This window comes from Scomber scombrus, chromosome 23, assembly GCF_963691925.1.
Source record: "Scomber scombrus chromosome 23, fScoSco1.1, whole genome shotgun sequence".
Lineage (NCBI taxonomy): Eukaryota > Metazoa > Chordata > Actinopteri > Scombriformes > Scombridae > Scomber > Scomber scombrus.
Window position 1 is genome coordinate 20,204,564 of NC_084992.1, and position 19,466 is coordinate 20,224,029.

General features: G+C 40.4%; 1 protein-coding gene across 3 annotated transcripts; it reads right to left on the reverse strand.

Moving 5' to 3' along the window:
- Positions 1-141: 141 nt before the first annotated feature.
- LOC134005483 (equilibrative nucleoside transporter 2-like) lies at positions 142-17,068 on the reverse strand. 3 transcript variants are annotated; one of them, XM_062444401.1, is made up of 13 exons: positions 16,856-17,068; positions 11,150-11,206; positions 10,798-10,879; positions 8,848-8,990; positions 8,575-8,714; positions 8,365-8,499; positions 8,064-8,161; positions 7,737-7,806; positions 7,078-7,274; positions 6,874-6,976; positions 6,667-6,752; positions 3,760-3,959; positions 142-2,902 (listed from the first exon to the last, which is right to left on the reverse strand). In XM_062444401.1, exons 2-13 carry the CDS (start codon positions 11,179-11,181, stop codon positions 2,791-2,793), a joined length of 1,398 nt encoding a protein of 465 aa, XP_062300385.1. In that variant the 5' UTR covers positions 11,182-11,206; positions 16,856-17,068; the 3' UTR covers positions 142-2,790. The 3 variants fall into 3 exon arrangements, with proteins under 3 accessions (XP_062300385.1, XP_062300387.1, XP_062300386.1); XM_062444403.1 differs by lacking the exon at positions 16,856-17,068 and adding an exon at positions 11,330-11,544; XM_062444402.1 differs by lacking the exon at positions 16,856-17,068 and having other exon boundaries at positions 11,150-11,544.
- Positions 17,069-19,466: the final 2,398 nt, after the last annotated feature.

Consider the following 19,466-nt stretch of genomic DNA (forward strand, 5'->3'; position numbering starts at 1 on the left):
TATGATTATAAGTACACCAACACACAAACAAAAAAGTCAAGCTACATTGAGAATAAGGAGGGCACTACTACTAAGTGAGGACACTACTTTGTTTTCATGCAAATTAACCTCATCAGCAACAAACACACACACACACACACAGCAGTTTGAAACAATCCATTTATTTACAGTCAAGTCTACACATATACATTATGAACATGCAGAAGTATCAATTCCCTTTACTATAACTCATGAGACATGGTCCAGTAGCACAATCACTATCCTCTGTGTGTGTCTTCTGTTTTTAAATGGAGCACAAGTCAACTGCATCTAACAGTCTACATGAAGTATTAATGCTGCGGTGATAGTCAGTCCAATATGATGTGGATGTAAACACAACACAAACCTTTGAAACTGGGTTGGATTATGATTAAGGCTGATTATGACAGAACTGAACCATATCTAATCATTTCCAATGAGTCTACATTCTTTGACAAGAAATTTAGAACAAGAAAGAAAAGAGGAAAGTCTAATCACAGTTTGAATTCTTTCTATTGGTTTCTTAATGTTGACGTATGGTATAAAGTGACACAACAGGATCCTGATGTAAAAATAAAAAAAAATCACTGCAACATGACCTGAGTTCACATATTTCTATTTCTGACACTGTATTTACATTCTGTGGGAAATACGGTTAAAAAGAAAAAAACATCTGCCTTATATGTGTATTAGTGGCTCATTGTACCATATTTAGCTTGCTGCAAACCATTTCTTAATGCATGAGTTTAAAGTTAATTGGATGTGAATGCAGCATAACACAAGTCATGCCTTTTTTTGTTTTGTTTAATGCCACTAATTTAGTTTGCTCCATTCAGCCCTTAGTTCACATTATAGCATCAGCAGCTTTGAAAACTTCTGTTACAAAACACATTCACTCTTTTAATGTTAAGCATACAAATCGACTTCAAAAAAAAAAAAGTCCAATCAATATAAATGAGGATAGTGTTAAGATAAATCTACATCTGTCTGGGGCAATATATTAATTTCTATACATCTCAACAAAAACAGTGTCATCTGTCATTGAAGCATGGCACATTGGTTGAAAGTAACCAATACAACAGCTATACAATACTAAACAGAAGAATTACGTAGTGCTTTTTTTCTCAACATTTACTTTATGTCCACATGTGATTCTATTGTTTATAGAAACAACAGCACCACCGCATTGGAGTTAAAAAAAACGGAAGTGATCACAGCTCTGACAGGTCAGTTTAAACAGCTGCTGTATAGTCAGTTATTAGTTCCCTCTGTCCTGACACAGGGTCATGTTTAAGCAACAGGAAATGCACCTGAAGTATTTTGAGCAGCAGATGGCAGTAGCAGCCTCTATGTTAGAGACGCAGCTGACTCTGATGAGTAAAACTGGGGGAGGAAGAAAAACTGGAATTGGCAAAATTGATCTTCCATCGGTCATTTTCAGTACAAAAGTTCAATGTACAACACTATTTTTTGTTTGATCTACTTCTCTATCATACAGCTATTTCATTAAAAAATACAAAAAAATTCAGTAACTCAAAAACATTTCATCTAACAATAAGTAATCAAGCCATCAATCAAAGTAGAATCTTTAAAAAAAAAAAGTCGCCTCTAGTTTTTAAAAATCAATCCTGTCTTTCTAAAGTTTCCCTTCTACATATTGTGTAGAGCAACTGAGCATAATGCCTAAAAAAAACGACTTACAACAAAGTAAACATAAATAAATCTAAAAAATTAACAGTTAACACAAAAAGTTGACTGTACAGAGGGGAGCTGTTCTATCCTCTTTAGGTTGTCAGAAAATAACATACACACTTCCCTTCTTCTAAAAGGAATCCTGTCAGTTTAGTGTGTGTGTGTGTGTGTGTGTGTGTGTGTGTGTGTGTGTGTGTGTGTGTGTGTGTGTGTGTAGCTGGGCATCCTTGCTACACTTGTAGATACCAGTATTACTGCATATTATCGTTAGCATGACTGTCGTGCTGTAACACACACACCACCTCACACATTTTCCCGTCCATATATATACACATTTATATATATACGTGTGTTAAGGCTGCTCAATCAATCGAAATTTGATCGTGATTACGATTTTGGGGCCAAACGATGTCAAAACTAATAAAATCGGGGGGAAACGATTTTTTGTCACATTCCGTTGTGCAACGTTTTATACAAACAGCCTGCATAAAGCCGCGCATGCGTGTTTCCGTCCCTCCTCCAAAGCATGCACTGTACAGCTGCCAACACTCCAGTTTTCCCAGGTTTCTCTCGTATTTTAGACTCATCTCCCGCCGCCTTCCCGTTTTGTCTTTTCTCCCGGGAATCTCCCGTAATTTACAGCCCCAACTTTGTTTGTTAATAATAATGAGAAGCGCACAATAACTAAGGTTTTATTTTGAAAGTTTACACCTGAAGCCACCGCAGCTCAGTTACTTTGACAGGAGCTGAAACACGGCGAAATGTTTTTAACTGTAAATAAAAGTGCACATTTTCCAGCCTGCGTCAGACAATGCTGAGTTTACTGACTAATTATTCAAAACCAGGATGTGTTGTGTAAACTATCATCAGCACTAATATCTCTGCACATCTGCTGTGTGTTGCGTTAAGCGGCAGATAAAAGGCTGCTGCTTGGAGAGAAAATTAATTGAGCTGAATGGACAAGAAATGCAGCATGTTTCTAAAGTAAAAAAAAATTGTTTTAATAATCGTGATTGTGTGTGTGTGTGTATGTATGTGTGTGTGTGTGTGTGTGTGTGTGTGTGTGTGTGAGACTACAGTCTAGACCAGAGCTCGGAGAGGGAAGGACAGTGCGGCTCCAATGGAAAGACCCAGAGCCAAGAAGAAGGTCATCAGGGCTCCTGCGGTCTCTGCATCCTTGGGTTCCACCAACCTGAAGACAGAGCAGATGTCAGCTGTTTCTGCTGCTTTCAAATGTCTCAGACAAACATCAGAAATCACAACTCTCCCTTCGTGTCACATAAACACACTACACTAACATCTGCGAGTCAACACAGTGAACAATCACCCACTTTTACTGGGGTTATGTTATGTTGTGTTACCATGGGACCCACCTTGATGGTGTGTTTAAGGACACTCCAAGATCTGACAATTATGATGATGCTGCTGCTGCATAGCAAGATTCAAAGATTCCTCTCACCCATGTTTGAAGACATGAAAAACACTCTTAGAATAATTATGTGTTGTATATGTTTTCCTTGGTTGAAATTCTACTTTTCTCATTAAATAAAAAAGTCTTCCATACTGCAAACCAGTTGTGATTTGACAAATCCTGCTTGTAGGTAGACACTAGTTTTTCATATCAATATGGAATGTGCATTGGGTCATACTGTGACATACAGTAGCACAATCCTGCTGTGTTTTTTTTTACAATTAGATGAGCTCATTGACCTTAACTCTATGAATACCAGAAGGTGCTGCTGGCATCCTCAGACTGGTTGCTTCCTGCTGGGTAAAATGTGTATTTACCATATATAATGTGCCAGTGTTGTTAACTTCTCCTCAATACTCCACTCAACACATAAAAGCACAACAGTGTTTTATAAAAGTGTACGTCAGCTGAGGTGTAAAATGTCACAATTACGTAACTCCTGCTTAACAGGTGCGACTTGTGAGCTAATATCATGCTGGCAGCTGTGCACTGATAAGGCTACAGCTTTCATTACGCAGTGATATTTACACTGGCTTTATTTATCGTCACATGTGCTCAGCGTCAACGTGTGCACTCACTGCGGTGCGTAGGACATGGAGAGGCAGACGAAGTATCCGCTGGACAGAGAGAAGAGAATCATGATGGTGGCGAAAGCAGCGTCGTGGGCGAAGTAGACGGGAAGGTTGGAGCGGATCTGGACGTTGCAGAGCATGAGCAGAGGGACGAAAATCACCCTGGAGACGACGAGCGCCGGGAAGATACGGGACTCTTTACGAGGCTGGGGAGAGGGAGAGAGAGAGAGAGAGAGAGAGAGAGAGAGAGAGAGCAAATCGGGGGATATAAATTAGATTATGTAGAGTGACAAGAGGATTTGGAAAAGGTGAGAACATAAAATGAGTATGAGATTAAATGACAACAACGATATAAATCTCTCATAGAGGACAAACAGTACAATGTAGGGTTGGAAAATGACTTTCTGTTGTGGCTTGAATAGAAACTAGATGGAGAAGAGAGAATCATGTGGATGTAGGCCATGAGGGGGATTTTCATGTGTCGGCGTGGGAGCGGAGAAAAACTGTTGTGTGGGAGAGACAGACCCAGCTGGTACAGGAAAAACAACATGAATATGCTGCATGAGTAACAATTACAGGAGCAAGAACCAAATCACACTATCACAGCCTACGTTCATGTTAATGTGTTGTTACTGGTCCAGTGAAGGAGGAAGGAGGTCATTTCCAGTCAGGACTCAGTCACTGAGTCATGTTCCCTCCAGCAGTTTAACGACCGCTCTCACCTTGGACTGAATTTAGTATCTGTTGATGTCTTAACCCGTTCTAGGCATTGTTGCAAATCATTTATGGCAGTATTCAAGTTTTAAATGATTCGTATATCAATGGGATGAAGTACTTAATACGTTTTTCATTTGCTTAATTTAGATCCAGCTTCAAACTGCCAACTGTCTCTGAAATATCTGGTCTTATCCATAAATCATAATCCACCTGCCAGTTAGACCCCCTACCTACCCACCTGGTAAAAGTCTGCCTACCTGCCTGTCCTCCTTAATAAGTGACATCATTCATTCCTCACTGACTTCTGCTGTTCTTCCATCTTCACTCAAAACTTCTGCAACAACTCCAACAATCAAGAAACCTGGCGCAGATCCGATCCGTGAAAATCACCAATGACCTCCTAATGGCATCTGACTCTGGACTTCTCTCCATTCTGGTTCTCCTCGACCTGAGCGCAGCTTTCGACACCGTTTCCCATGACATCCTCCTGGACAGGTTATCCTCCATTGGAATCACTGACATCCCTCTGGCCTGGTTCCGATCATATCTCTCTGGCCGCACACAGTTTGTTCAATTCAAGAACCTGAGATCCGGCTCCTCTCCAGTCTCTAGTGGTGTTCCCCAGGGCTCTGTCCTTGGCCCCCTCCTGTTCATTATTTATCTTCTGCCTCTTGGTCACATTCTCAGGAAATTTGACATACAATTCCACTGTTACGCTGATGATACCCAACTCTATCTTTCCACTAAGCCTACTTCCACTCTGCCACCCATCGCCCTATCGGACTGCTTACTGGAAATTAAATCATGGCTCTCACTCAACGGCGAAAAAACTGAGGTCCTCCTCATTGGTACCAGATCAACCTTAGCAACACTCAACACTTTCTCCATGTCCATCGACAATTCCACTGTTCCTCCATCCCCTCAGGTAAAGAGCCTGGGTGTTATCCTGGACAGCACATTATCTTTTGAAGCCCACATCAATAACGTTACTCGGACTGCATACTTCCATCTACGGAACATCAATCGTCTCCGTCCCTCACTTTCACCAACCTGCACCGCTATCCTGGTAAACACCCTGATCACATCCCGTCTGGACTACTGTAACGCTCTCCTCTTTGGTCTTCCGCGGAAATCTCTCCACAAACTCCAGCTGGTACAGAACGCAGCCGCCTGTATCATAACCAGAACCCCCTCTATTGAACACATCACTCCTGCCCTGCCGCAACTTCATTGGCTCCCTATCAAATCCCACATTGATTTTAAGATTCTACCCCTTACTTACAAGATCCTTCACAACCTGGCACCATCATATCTCTCTGAACTGATTCACATCTACACACCTTCCCGCACTGAGCACTTTTATCTATTTTCGGTTTAAGCAGCCCAGGCTTTCGCTCAGTTAACTGAAAGCGTTAACAATGAGGAGAGAAATGTGTTGAGATTAAAAATGCTCATTACAGTTGACAACATTATTCATTTGTGCCTAAACTTAGTTATTACTTAACAGCTAGCTGAAAGCTTTAGCCTGTTTCTTGGTAATGTTGGGATGCTCTCTAGTGGACAGAATGTACAATAACTACATGTTGACAGTGGCATTGGCAACACATAAGCATGTGTATGAGTACATTGTAAATATTAATAATAGACTAAATCTGAGCATTAAAAATGTAAATATAATTTGATTAAAAATAATAATGAATTCAATTCAAATGGATTTATAGAGGAAGACTGACAGCCGTATTTCCCACATACAAAATATACTGCTGCCCAAAAAATACGGTTGCAGAATCCATCCTAATCCCAAACTGTGTTTTCTTTCCTTCAGTGCTACTGGATGAAGAAGGAAGCAGGAAGTGATAAACACCTAATTAACACTGTAAAAACGTGCAGAATTGATATGTGTAATAACTGACCTAATTAAACTCAGTCTCGTGTCTGTCTGCTCTTGTGCTGGTTTTGAGTTTTCCAAGAGCAAGCAGGTATGTGCAGTCAAATTAGTTATATTTTCATACTGGAGACTCATGTAAATGAGGCAAACAGCTGCTGTAATACAATGCAGGCCTGTGCACAGACAGTACTTTACTGAAGTGTAGTTTAGTGAAGATGTCTGAAATATTGAAGGAAATTAAGCAATGATCACTTTTAGTGGTAACAAACTGGATGCAGAAGAAAAACTGTACTTCTCTCTATACTCACCCAGTGTATTACGGTGGTGATTGTCCGGCCGAGCCAGTCACCAAGGTTGAAAATCAAGAAGCAGCACACTGAGATAAAGAAGCGCTCTGAACCGAGAATAACAAACAAGATAAACAGGACATAAATAGAATTAGACTTCGGTAAGTATGTATTACATGCAGCAAAGTTGTTATCTCATCAGGGAGGTGAACTAGGACTCAGTCATACCCCAATTTCCCGGAGATGATGTTTTGACATCTGCTGTGACAGCGGGGAAGACGGACAGAGTGACTGTAAACACAAACGTCACGCAGAACGCCATCACCCAAATCTGCCAAGAAAAAGAAAAACAACTTCTTTAAATACTTTTTTTCTAAAGTTAACGTCTCATTACTAACATGCAAGTAGTAACAGTTTTGAGTTGGGTCTTACCTTTTTGAAGACCTCTATGACCGAGGCCTTGGCTTGTCCCTTCTCTGCCTGCTCCAGTGGCAGGAAGGACTGCTTGGTCCCGTCTGGACTGGGGTGCGGGTCCACCTCTGCCTCGCCTGTACTGCTGTCTTTAGTAGCGCTGCCGGGCACGGAGCCGTTAGCGTGGCCGTTCACCTTACCGTTCTCCGTGCTGCTCTCTGTTAATTAAAGTAAAAACCCCTCATTGTTCAACGTGTGCTTTGGAGGACATATATCAAACATGGTGTCTGCTTTAGTGAATGATTTGATGAAGTGCGCCACTTTGGGCCTTTTTAGCATTCATGGAAAACACTGACAAAGAGTGTGTGTGTGAGTGTGTGTGTGTGGGCCTCTGTGTGTGTAACAGACTCAGTCTTTGTCTGGGTGCTGCCAGGACTCCAACTGTATAAACAGAGGGTCAACTGACTTAACAAGATAATGTTCCACTGAATTGATTTGATTCGGCCAGACTATGAAGGACAGAATTATGAACTTGCTGGAGAAAAAAAACGCAGCGGAGGTTCACTCGCTCAGACTAATGCTTGATGATCTTAATTCCACCGGTTGTAAAGAGCTCACACTTGAGAATGAGGACACGATTACATTAAACCAGCAGGTGTGAGAAGAAGTCTGAATCTCACCTGTCAGCAGCTCGTCTGTAGTGCCCGCCTCGTATTTGCTGCTTTTGTCCAGATAATATTGAGCAAATTCCTGCAGATGACACAAATGAAATACATCCGTTTACATGTTTACACTAAGATAGAGTATAAGAGATTTCTAGAAACATGTGTGCAATACAATTTCATACTTTGGCAGCCTTAAATACCATCACTTTTTAAGATGTGATCATATTGCTTTGCTTTGTATACTTTGTAATTCTGAATTAAACCAGCTTTAAAGGGATAAGCTGAGGTGAGGTTGAATGGATTTGTGGGTAATGTAGTCATGCAAACTAAGGGCTGACTGACCAGGCGGGACAGGAGCACGTAGCTGATCAGTGTGACCAGGGTGCCCACGCACGGCGTGACGAAGTAACCCAACGCTGCTGTTTCAGAGTCGGTTTCACCTGAAACACAAACACACACGTTACTAATTAAGAAGTCTTACAATACCGGTCTTGTCGTGTCTGAAATGGAGCAGGTGTGTGTTGTTGTGTGGTGTCATGCTGATTTAACTAGCTCCACATCAATTTTGAATGTTCCCTGTTACTAGGCAACTGGGGGATTAGGCACCCACTGGTGTTTTTTGTGTGTGTGTGGGTGGACTCACTGGCTATGGCTATCAGCATGGCGATGGCAGCGAAGGTCCCGGCGAGGCCCTGGCCGCTCATAAAGATGGCGCTGTACTTTTGTGGCAGCAGACCCACCAGTCCGAACAGACTGCCCTGCAGCACGGCTCCGAACGCTGGGGACGACATTTGAATCAGACACGCGCTCGCCTTTATCTGCGGCTTTCAAGCTTTCCCTCGCTCTGACTTACAGTTGATGAACCAGATAGTAGCCATGGTGACGGAGAAGAAGCGATCTTCCTCCATGGGCACTTTGACCAGCACTGCTGTGAGGATGAAGAGCAGCAGGATAAAAACCAGACTCCCTGCGATGCGCATTGCCTCTGATATCCTGAAACACACACACACACACACACACAACACACACATCAGTTTATCATTGCAAACACTTGAAACTGTATGAAACTGACACTCAATCGGGAATCCTCTTTATTTAGGCTTCCCCACAGCAGCACATGGCTGACCTCTGGTAGAGGATGGAGTTGAGCAGGGTGAAGAGCAGCAGGGGCAGCTGGGACAGCAGAGTCATCCAGTTGTTGAAGAAGTATTCTTTTTGCACCGCTGTGCCGTTGCTCCATTCTGTTTTGTTTAGGCGGCCTTGAAAATACTGCAAACCCAGAGGAGGCAAGACAAATATTATTACATCATTAAGTTATCCTGCTGGCTTCCCTTTCATGTACATGCAAGCATAAAAACATACAGTACATTAAAATAAAAGGAAATACATGTTATGATCAATTCTTATTTAAATTGTACAGTTGTCAGGGCAACTTTTGGTACTTTTACTTCTTACTCTTAAAATGATCAGCTGACTGAAGATGGGGAGTTCTAGCTTCTTTCAACGAATTGTTTTTGGTTTTATGACCCTCGACTTTACTGTTTTTGTTCCCTCTCACCAGCCAACCGTGTTTCCTGATGCAGGCAGCTGTTTTCATTCATGTTAGACAAACCCAAGGCGTCTTTTGTGTCACGCCACACGACAATGACATCAAATCCAGAGTGATGGAAGTACATGAGAACAGCTGAGAAGACTCCATGCTGCTACCAGCAACCCAGACAATAACAGACATGCTGAAATAAACTTTCAGCTGGCACTTTTTGGGGGATGATGGATGTCTTTTTCTCATGCTTCTTTGTTGAAAAGCATCACCTGCATGCGCCCTGTAGTTACTGACGCATTCATCGTTACCACAGCAACCCATGCAGATAGGTTGGTGAAGCCTGGACACACAAATTTGATCTGATTGCTTGTAAGTAACAGTGGGGACAGTCTGTCTTAAAGATCTGATTTGAGAAACATATGATTTGCCTGCAGTCTGATCACGGAAAATAAAAGAGACACAAAAGAACTAATGCAGCTTTAATGCAGCCCAACTTAGACAGTCCTCTGGCAACTTATATATGCTATAATGACACTGTAATAGGCCATCAAGCTCTAATAAAATAATCCAGACTTGTAATACGGTTGTAAAGTGACCACAAAGTAGGTTAAGGCACATGATAAACTACTGTAGCTGAAAGCAATACTAATCTTCAGATCTGACTTATTATTCATTAGCAGCTGAGAAACTGGAACACACACACACACACACACACACACACACACACACTGGTGTATTGTCTGACACTGATCACAGTGGCTCTCTGTCAGCATAAACCAACATTTCCATAATGGAGGCAGTGCGGCTGGCTGATCAGAACAGATATGTAGATAATGTAGTGAATATGACACGGCAATATAATAACACTGCTTCTCTGTTTGGGTTGCTGCCTGAGGCTAACATTGACTGTGATGCTGGTCACTCTCACAGTCCTCTGCTCTCTATCAGCAAAGCAGCTGAAAATAGCTTGGACTGAAGTGTCAGTACTTTCAGCGGTAATCAAAGGGCTCACGAGGCACTGATGGGGATGCAGGTACTGTGTGTGAAATCATCACATGGGTACACGTGCAGTGACCCACATAGTCATATGACTGTGTGGATTTATGGGTCCCTATGGGTCATGACATCTTAACACCCTACATAACATGCAAGACGTCAACAAATCACTTAAACCACTCGCTACATACCAATACCTACCAATATGACTAATCTCATCCATCATGTTTACTTAAGTATCATTCTGTAGATCCACTAGACATTTTCTTAAATTACGTAAACAGCTTTCTGCTCATAAGCATTAAAACCATTAGACCAGTAACTTACACACTGTCACTTCAGATTATTGAAGACCTGACTGGGAAAATGATGAAATATAACCATCTTATTGACTGAATCTATAGGTTTTAATGCACTAAAACATTTCAGCAGGAAAATAAATAAAAACATTGTTTAAAAAAAAAAAAAAAAAACCCAAAAAAAACATTTCAGCAGAGAAGCAGATCATTTGAAGCAATTGCCATGTTTTTTTTTTACCAATGAAGCGGTCATGAAGAAGTTCCATGGTAGCAGCGTTCCCAGGCCCAGAATGAAGAAAAAGACTCCCACCAAGTAGCCTCTGTAAATGACAAGTAAAGGGTGTTATTTGAAAAAAGTGTCCGTCTGGATAAGATAAAAATTGATTGAAAAATGCTTTGCTTTTAAAGTTTAATAATGACATGATTACTTCTTATTTTATCTCTTAAAATATCCTCCTCAGTCAGCATCAACCTGTTTTAGAAACCACACAGAGAATGTGGTCGAGAGCAAAAAATCTGAGAGAAACTGCGGTCGAGAGCGAATTTATTGAGAAGTGATAGTTTCTTGTTTCCGTTTGGTTTCTACTCACCTGTCTGCAGGAGCGTCTGTTCGTCTCTTCATCCCGATGCAGGAAGTTCAGGTGAAACTACGGAGACCACACATAGAAAGAAAAGTCAACTGCGTCTCCACAGATAACAGTACACGTGATTTGTTATGTAGACTCTCTTTGCCAAGGTTTTCCTAATTAGAGATGCAGGAATCTATGTACATTCTGGCGAGAAGCTGTGAGGGGCTGCCCTCTCCAAAGAAGCAACAGAGCAGCTGCAGTATTAGAAAATCACGGAAGTCAGATCATGAAGTCTTTAAGCTTTAACCTCTGCTATATTACACTGACTTGTGAGCACTAGAATGAACTAAACCCTCCAACAGGATGTAGTTTAATGTCAATCAGCCACTGAGTGTACTACATGTCCAATCAAATGACCTGACTAAGTGCAGTTTCAGTGATTTTCCGCTGAGGCATTGACACTGGAACCAGAACCCTGAGGCTGTGAGCAAACACCGCCCCCCTTTAATATGAACTTTACTCTGAAAGTCTGTTTTCGTGTGTATACAGTGAGACGCTCAGCAGCCAAACATGTGTCCAATCTCAGGTGATTGACACTAAAATGAGATTACCTGGTCCACCACAAAGGGTCAGTCCACCTAAACGAGCCTGGTTATTGTCACTTTTCCGGCAGTTGTGGAAACAACAGACGAGACTTCTTAGCCTTGAGAAGCTGCAGCATTTATTAACTGATACACTGTATTCTGTTCTGTACATTTACTGCTTAACTGATCACTTACTGCTAACCTTTGCCTCTGCTCCAATAACACATTCATTATCATTTTTCTACCACTCACTTGCTACATGCACACTTTACACAATGCCCTATTCCTTAACAGAGCTATGTAAGCAACCGTTTCCCAGGCAACAACACAGAGCTTGACTCTCGCTGCACACATGCTCATACTTTTTTTTAAATTTCCTTTTGGCCTGATTGGAAGTGCTGCAAGATTACAGGGGAAAAAACACCCAACAGGATTGAAATCATATTGACTCACTAACTGGAAAAGCAACCCCCCCCCCCACACACACACACACACACACAAACTAACAACATTCCCCCAGGCAGCTTAGGTACAGCTGCTCTGCTTGTTTCGACGTGTTGGGAGGATCTGACTGGACAAGAAAATGAAGCTACACTCAATCAGCAAGAATCCTTAAAAATACAGCTCGACAACCCAAACAATGTGTGTGTGTGTGTGTGTGTGTGTGTGTGTGTGTGTGTGTTGCAGCTGTGGAGGATGAGGAGGATGTGACACGGTTCCTTTTTATTCACCAACTGTGGTCCACTGGGTTTTTTTGGTTTCCATTTGTTTGTCAGAGTTTTGCTTCCCTAAAGTTTGCCAATCCACAAAACAGGTGTGGCACAACAGACGTTGGTAACCAGGCACACAGAAACACAGCTGTTTCATTCTCAGAGGGCATTAAAAAAAAAAAAGGGCACACGCTTCAACCTCATACAGCTCAGTTAAGTCAACATCATTCACACGGATATGAACGTCCTTTTCATTTTCCTTGGAACAGAGGTGATGTGCGGCTCAAATAAAAGAAAAGCCTGTTTTCTCTCATCAGGTGAGACGGCAGCGCACTGCTTGACCGGACGCAGATTTCTTTCCCTCCCTCGACAGGGAATCGCCTCGGCCAAAAGTCATTACAGTCTAACCAGACATCATGTTTTAGGCAGCAGAGCAGAACTAATTAGAGCGGGCTGGTAAATCATGAACGAGGCTAAAAATTATAAAAGAAAACCTGACAGAAAACAATCAAAGAGTGTGTGTCAGGAGTCTTTTTTATATTAAAAGAGATTATGAAAGTGATAAACGTGCTGGGAGGAGAAAAAGACAGTGGATACAATTTAATTAGAAGACTGCCTGCTGCTTCAAAGCTCTCCTAATAAAGCTCTGCTCCTCTGAAGGAAAAATGAAGGGAAAACAGCATGAGGTGAGAGAGTTAGAGACGTAATATCACAGTATGAGCTGACCAGTCAAACTACTGGTTTGTCTTTGGTTTGCTTTTGGGCGTTTTTCTGTGTGTTCTTAAGGAGGACGCGCTGAAGCCGACTTGTTCAGGACTGGAGTCGTCTCGTGTCAGGGCCTAAAAATAGGGGGTTGTGGGAAACCTGAAAAAACAGTAACACAACTTCTTAACAGGTCTACTATGTCAACAGGAATGTCAGCTGGTATAATCCCACTCTCAGCTTGATATAAGCTACTTAAAATATGTTTATGATCACAAGTGTCCTTTCTTATGGAACACGGGTGCACCACTTTTTTATAACCAGTTTGGTAGGTTATCAAACTGCACAGTGCGGATGATGTTCTGGTGTTTTGGACATAAAAAGATGAATTATCAGTAGTACAGATCTTTGTCACCAGTAAACAAATACTGGTTCGCAAACAAACAGCTCAGTAATAGGAACAGGTTATTTGCAAGATTATAGACGGAAGTCAAAGTTTTAAAACATCAGGGTGTAAGCTTGTTGTAGGAAAGGCTCACAGTTGTTCAGGTCAGTCTGTAACTTTGGAAGAGAAACCCTTGATTTGGCGGAAAGCAGACAGCTGAAACCTCATATTAACTTCCTCTCCTAAAAAACAGGCTAAACTTCTTCCAGCATCAATCTTATAGATATGAACTTATTCCCATTCTTTCCTTGCACCCCCCCCCCCTCCTCCTCCTCCTCCTCCTGTCACCAGCAGTATGTACAGGGCAGACAGGATAAGTAGGCTCATTGTTTCATGTGAAAGAAACTTCCCACTTCATTGAGAAAACACGCTAAACGTGAGAGAACTCTGAAGTAGGATTTTACTAAGACATTAGCATTTGTGGGGCGACTGTCGATCCGCTTTAAAACTTCAAATCCAGCGTCTCGTAAGAAAGGTTCACACACGGAAACTTTAAAGTGGGGAAAATCACTGCTAAGTTCTTACTAATTATAGTTTGTTTAATAGTTTGAGGAAGCAACTCCTGTGCAGCAGACAGTGCTTGTTTAGCTTGAGGTCTTCGAGGAAGATATCAAGGCGGGAGATGAGAGAGCATGAAGGACCAAAACAAGACTGAAAAAGCAGCAACATGTCTCTTTTCATTAAAGGAGAACATCTCATTTGCTTCCAGACAGCTAACTACGAAACCTCAGTCTTGCTCAACCTACTTTAATTTCTACTTTCTAATGCAAACTCACTTCCTTTAGTAACATACCCTCAGCCATTTCTTCCAGTGACAAAAAAACAGTCTGTGTTTAAAGATCCTGTTTGTGGTGGGCGTTTCCCCTGACAGTAGATCAAACTGTTCCTCCCATATTAGGATGCAGGAGAGCAACATGGAGCCTGAAGAAAACAATCGGAAAGAGAGCGAGCTCATTTAGAAGCAGCGGCAGGTAGCTGTGGCACTTGAGGTGGCACCTCCAGCTGCCACTGCAAAGTGGTGTGGGCATGCTGGATACATGCCAACACAAAAGTGGCCGCTGTCAGAGACCTGCCGCGGTAGCTGCTTCTGTTTGTGGCATTAGTAGTCTCTAGTCTAGGTTGGCAATAGGAACACTGCTGTTATATTATGGTGACATATCAGAACATAGATTTTCATTATCAAATAATTATGGTACCTTTTTTTGTCTTTCAGTGACATATCTCATGTCTTTGTGATGTGGCAGGACTTTGGGGCATTAGTTAATTTTTTGTTGTTTGTACTGTAATATTACGACCCTGGCATCTCACCAGCTGAGGGTGCCACCACAAGTGACACTGCTAGCTGCAGCTGCTGTTGTTTGAGGCATGTGCTGCCAAACAATTAGACACACTGAATCTTCTGTGTCAACACAAACACATAGTCTTTATCACAACTTCCAGACAGCAGCTGCCAGCTGTTTGTGAGGTTAGAACTAGGAAACTGTCAAAGATATTAGAGGAAATCTAATAAAAAACAGCCGTTGTTCATTAAATCAGGTTGTTGTAAGACAGGTTCACAATTATCTGTCAGGTACCTGTAAAAAACACTGACACAGGTTTGCGTTGCTGTCATGTTTCATCTTGTTCATACTGAATGGTAGAGGACCCATTCTTAATGTGCTTTCTGTTCTAGTTTTGTGCAAATATATATTTAAATTAGGGCTGGGCAATATATCAATATATATCGATATCGTGATATGAGACTATATATCGTCTTAAAATTTGAATATCGTGATACAGCATTACTGTTGTCTTTTTCTGGTTTTAAAGGCTGCATTACTGTAAAATGATGTAATTTTCTGAACTTACCAGATTGTTCTAGCTGTTCTATTATTTGCTTTTACCCACTTTGTCATTATATTCCCATTACTGATGATTATTTATCAAAGATGTCATAGTGTAAATATTTTATGAAAGCATCAACAGTCATCTCTATAATATTGTTGCAATACCGATATCGAGGTATTTTTGTCTAAAATATCGTGATACTTGATTTTGTCCATATCGCCCAGCCCTAATTTAAATGTTCATCTCAATCTTATGAAGCTTCCAACATGACTGTTATGAACCAGTTTGTTACTCTTTATTTTAGATGTAAAAAACAGCTGGTTAGGTTTTCCCTCCATACTCACACTTGCACATGCTAAATCATTCTCCCAATGTTTACTTCCCTGTCCCATTCAACCTTAACGCACATAATAGAGGAATCTTTACAGTTAGCACTTAGATTGCCTTGGACTGGTTTTTGCTTAGATTGAAAGCACATTAGGATTTGATATATTAATGGCTAGTATGAACAGGAAGAGTGATTTCAGCAAGAGAAAAAACTGATACCACGTTCAGAAGATCACCTGACTATCATTATGAGCCTGTCCTTTAAGTAGAAGTAGTCAAAGATGGTTAACCGACCTCAGTAGCTTCTCCCTGCTGCTTTTGTTCCCAGTAATAACAGTCTCTCACCTTACCAGTTAACCCTCAAAAAAGTGTCTCACTGTTGAGTCACAAGAGATTAGAGCTCCTTTCCATAATCCAGACTGAGTCACACAGACCATGTGTCCATCAGACCATCAGATACCATGTAGCTCCCAAACACCACCAAAATACATGTAGTAAATGTAATAAATACATATGTAATTAAAGGGGACAGTATGCATTCTCTGTTGAGTACACTGAAGCCCACAATGTAGGTCCAAATCATGGCTTAAGTGGTACAAACAGGTGTACTGTAATATTGAATGCAGTGATTTAATAGTTTACTGTGTAGGATATTTAAGACACAACACAGATGTCATTTCCCCAAGCAACTGAATCCCTAGAGGTGAAGTTAAACACCATATAATTAAATGTGAATGGCAAAATTATATTAGAGGAAATGTTGCAATATATTATCTTAATTAAGCTATGTGGGGGCACGTTTTATGGGGCTAAATTAAAGATGCAACTGTTGTGATATTATATTACACAATTGTAACTCAATGAAACTACTGATAATAACATAGGCCTATACATTAAGTACATTTTAAAAGCCATGTAAGTCAGTGAATATAATTTTATACTAACCCTATTTCACGAATACAAGAGAGACAAGCAAACAAGAGTCGTTTCATCACCGAGCTGACAGTGAAGTAAACATCTGTTCTTTTTATTTTTTTTAAACGACGACTAAAAAATGTCTTAATATACTACAATGTTGCCATATATTGACGTGAGTGCTAGCTAACGTGCTGTAGGAATGTGACAGACTCACCTTAGATAAATGCTGGTCTTGTCACTGTATTTTCATAATGTTTCCACCGTCAATTCAAGCACTTTAAATATTTCCCAATAGTCCACACGGTGGTTGAATGAGGGCGCTAATATTAAACGTTATGTGTATTTATCGTCCATGCACGTGGCGGCGGAGATGTACAATGGCCACGGTAGTTTAGTAGCACCGTGAGCTCTGTGTGTGTGTGTTTTTTTTTTTTTTTTTTTCGTCGTAACGCTGCTACGGAACATTACTTCCGGTTTGTGTGCGTCGTCGTCCAGTCTCGACATAGCAATTGGTCAGAAGATTCTCGGGCACCTGTGTGATTGACAGCATCAGATAACAGGTGTTGCAAATAGTAGGAAAAACATGCAAAACACACTGACCATTACAGCATGAAAGCACATCTTCATTCGCTGCGTCATCAGTTAGGCTGCTCCAGGTAAACACAGACACACGGTAAGATATCTACTGCTATATCTATAACTGTCTAATTAATCCTATTTTAATTATTTTCATCTTATGCTACTTCATAGGCTACTTCTACATCCTTACATTTCAAATGAAATTATTGTAGACTATGTGTAACTCCAAAAGACAGTGTGTTGCAGGCTTAATAACTAAAACTAATAACATTAAAATGCTGCTTTCATGTTATTAGATGAGTAATATATCAGATTGAGCCAGACCGATATAGCAGTCAGCCGATATTATAGACCGATTTTGGCTTATGTGTTGTCCGATAGACATTGATTTATTTTTTTAAAGTTATATAAGCAGGATTTTATGTGTATTTATTCTTAATTCAAGTTTCATATACATGTACATATTGGGGGGTTTTTTGTATGTGTTTTACTATTCATATACTATATAATTCCCAGTGTTTAGAGTTAAACTGTAAATTATCATGACTCCATTACACATCTTTATAACAACTGTTTGATAATCACATTGCAAAAAAAAGTATGTTTTATGTATATATTATGTATATAGCCTATAAGATTATCAGGTGATTTTTTATTAATTAGTAAATCAAGGAATGTATCAACTGATCATCAAGAGAAGAAAAACCTTTTGCACATCACAAAGTCTTAGTGACAGCTTCCTGTACAACAATCAGCTAATAATGTAATCAGTTATATTTGCAATAAGTCTAAAATCTTTGTCATATTTCTTTAAAGTGTTGAATGTGGAGTACAGGTAATATAATGCAAATATCACGATACCTACCGAGTCATGCTTTAATCTCTCATAGGTAATTTCACTGCACTGACAGGAGTTAATACACCACGTATTAGCGTCTTACTACAAGGAAGGAACTAAGAGTACTTCCAGGAAGTTGTGTCACAGTATGCTTGTTGCATTGCTTGCAGACTCTCAAACTTTTATTTTTACCACACCTAACCACACAAGATCATTAAGTGCTGCATGAAACCATCTCACACCTAAATTTCTGTGTGGCGTGATGGCCAATGTTGCCATCACACAAGAGATCTATTCTTAAAAAAGGGAAGAAGAGTCATACTAGTCAAAGGCTGGTTTGTTTTCTGATGATGAACTACTGAAGTACTGGTCTTTAAGGCCCTCTGCTGGTACAATTTGGCAGCTGAATTTCTCAGCACTGCAGTGGGAAAAATATATGTTGGGTGGTATCTATGTAGTATTATCTCATAGGGTTGATTAGCCCAGGGGCATCACATTATTGTTTAGACGTTCCAGATATGATGGGTTGAATTATCTTATCAAATTGTATAAGTCATTTTAATATCATTTGAATGTTCTGAAGTATACAAAATACAGCACTGTATCTTATCAATACTCTGGAAGTAATTTGAATGTTATTTGAATGTTGTGAAGCATACAAAATGAGAGGAGGAACGCTTACAGAAACTCTCTTAACATAAAATCCACAAAAAGAGACATTGCATGACAGGTCACATTTAAGAATTTTAAAAAAAAAGGAATTTGTCATTATAGCCGATTTGATGACATTTTACAGACAATATATTATTATATATGCGCTTATATATTTATAAGCACATCACATTTTGAATATCACATAAAGTATGTGGTTTAAAGTATTTAACTGTGGTAGAAGTATGAAGGCAGAAGTCTACAAATACCCCAAATTTATAAACACTACTCACATGCATGAAAAATGAAACTAGCTGCACACCTATAACTCTTGGCTCAGTTTTACCAACAGACATTTTAATTGTTTTCACAGATGGAAAAGCTGTCCGTAATAACGGTTATGACTGTCTGTTACATCGTGTTTCCAGTTAAGCTTTTCCACTTAGCATGAATGGACATTACCAGGAACCCAGTGCTGGCTCATCTAAATGGAATACAGCCACCATTAACATTATTAATTACACTTTCTCTTTCTGTTTGACATGTCAACATAGCTGCCATGAAAAAGTTTTAAGCACATTTTACACATATTCTAGTTTGTAAGCCACTGTAACTTCAGGTAGGGTAATGGTAGGCTCATAATGGAGGATGACATCATGTTTGGTATCAGCCACAAAATGTGTTGCTTTGTAGCTAATAGTAAGCTAACTACTTAGCTCAGTTATTTCTGCGACCATTGGTAAGGTGATTATGAGTG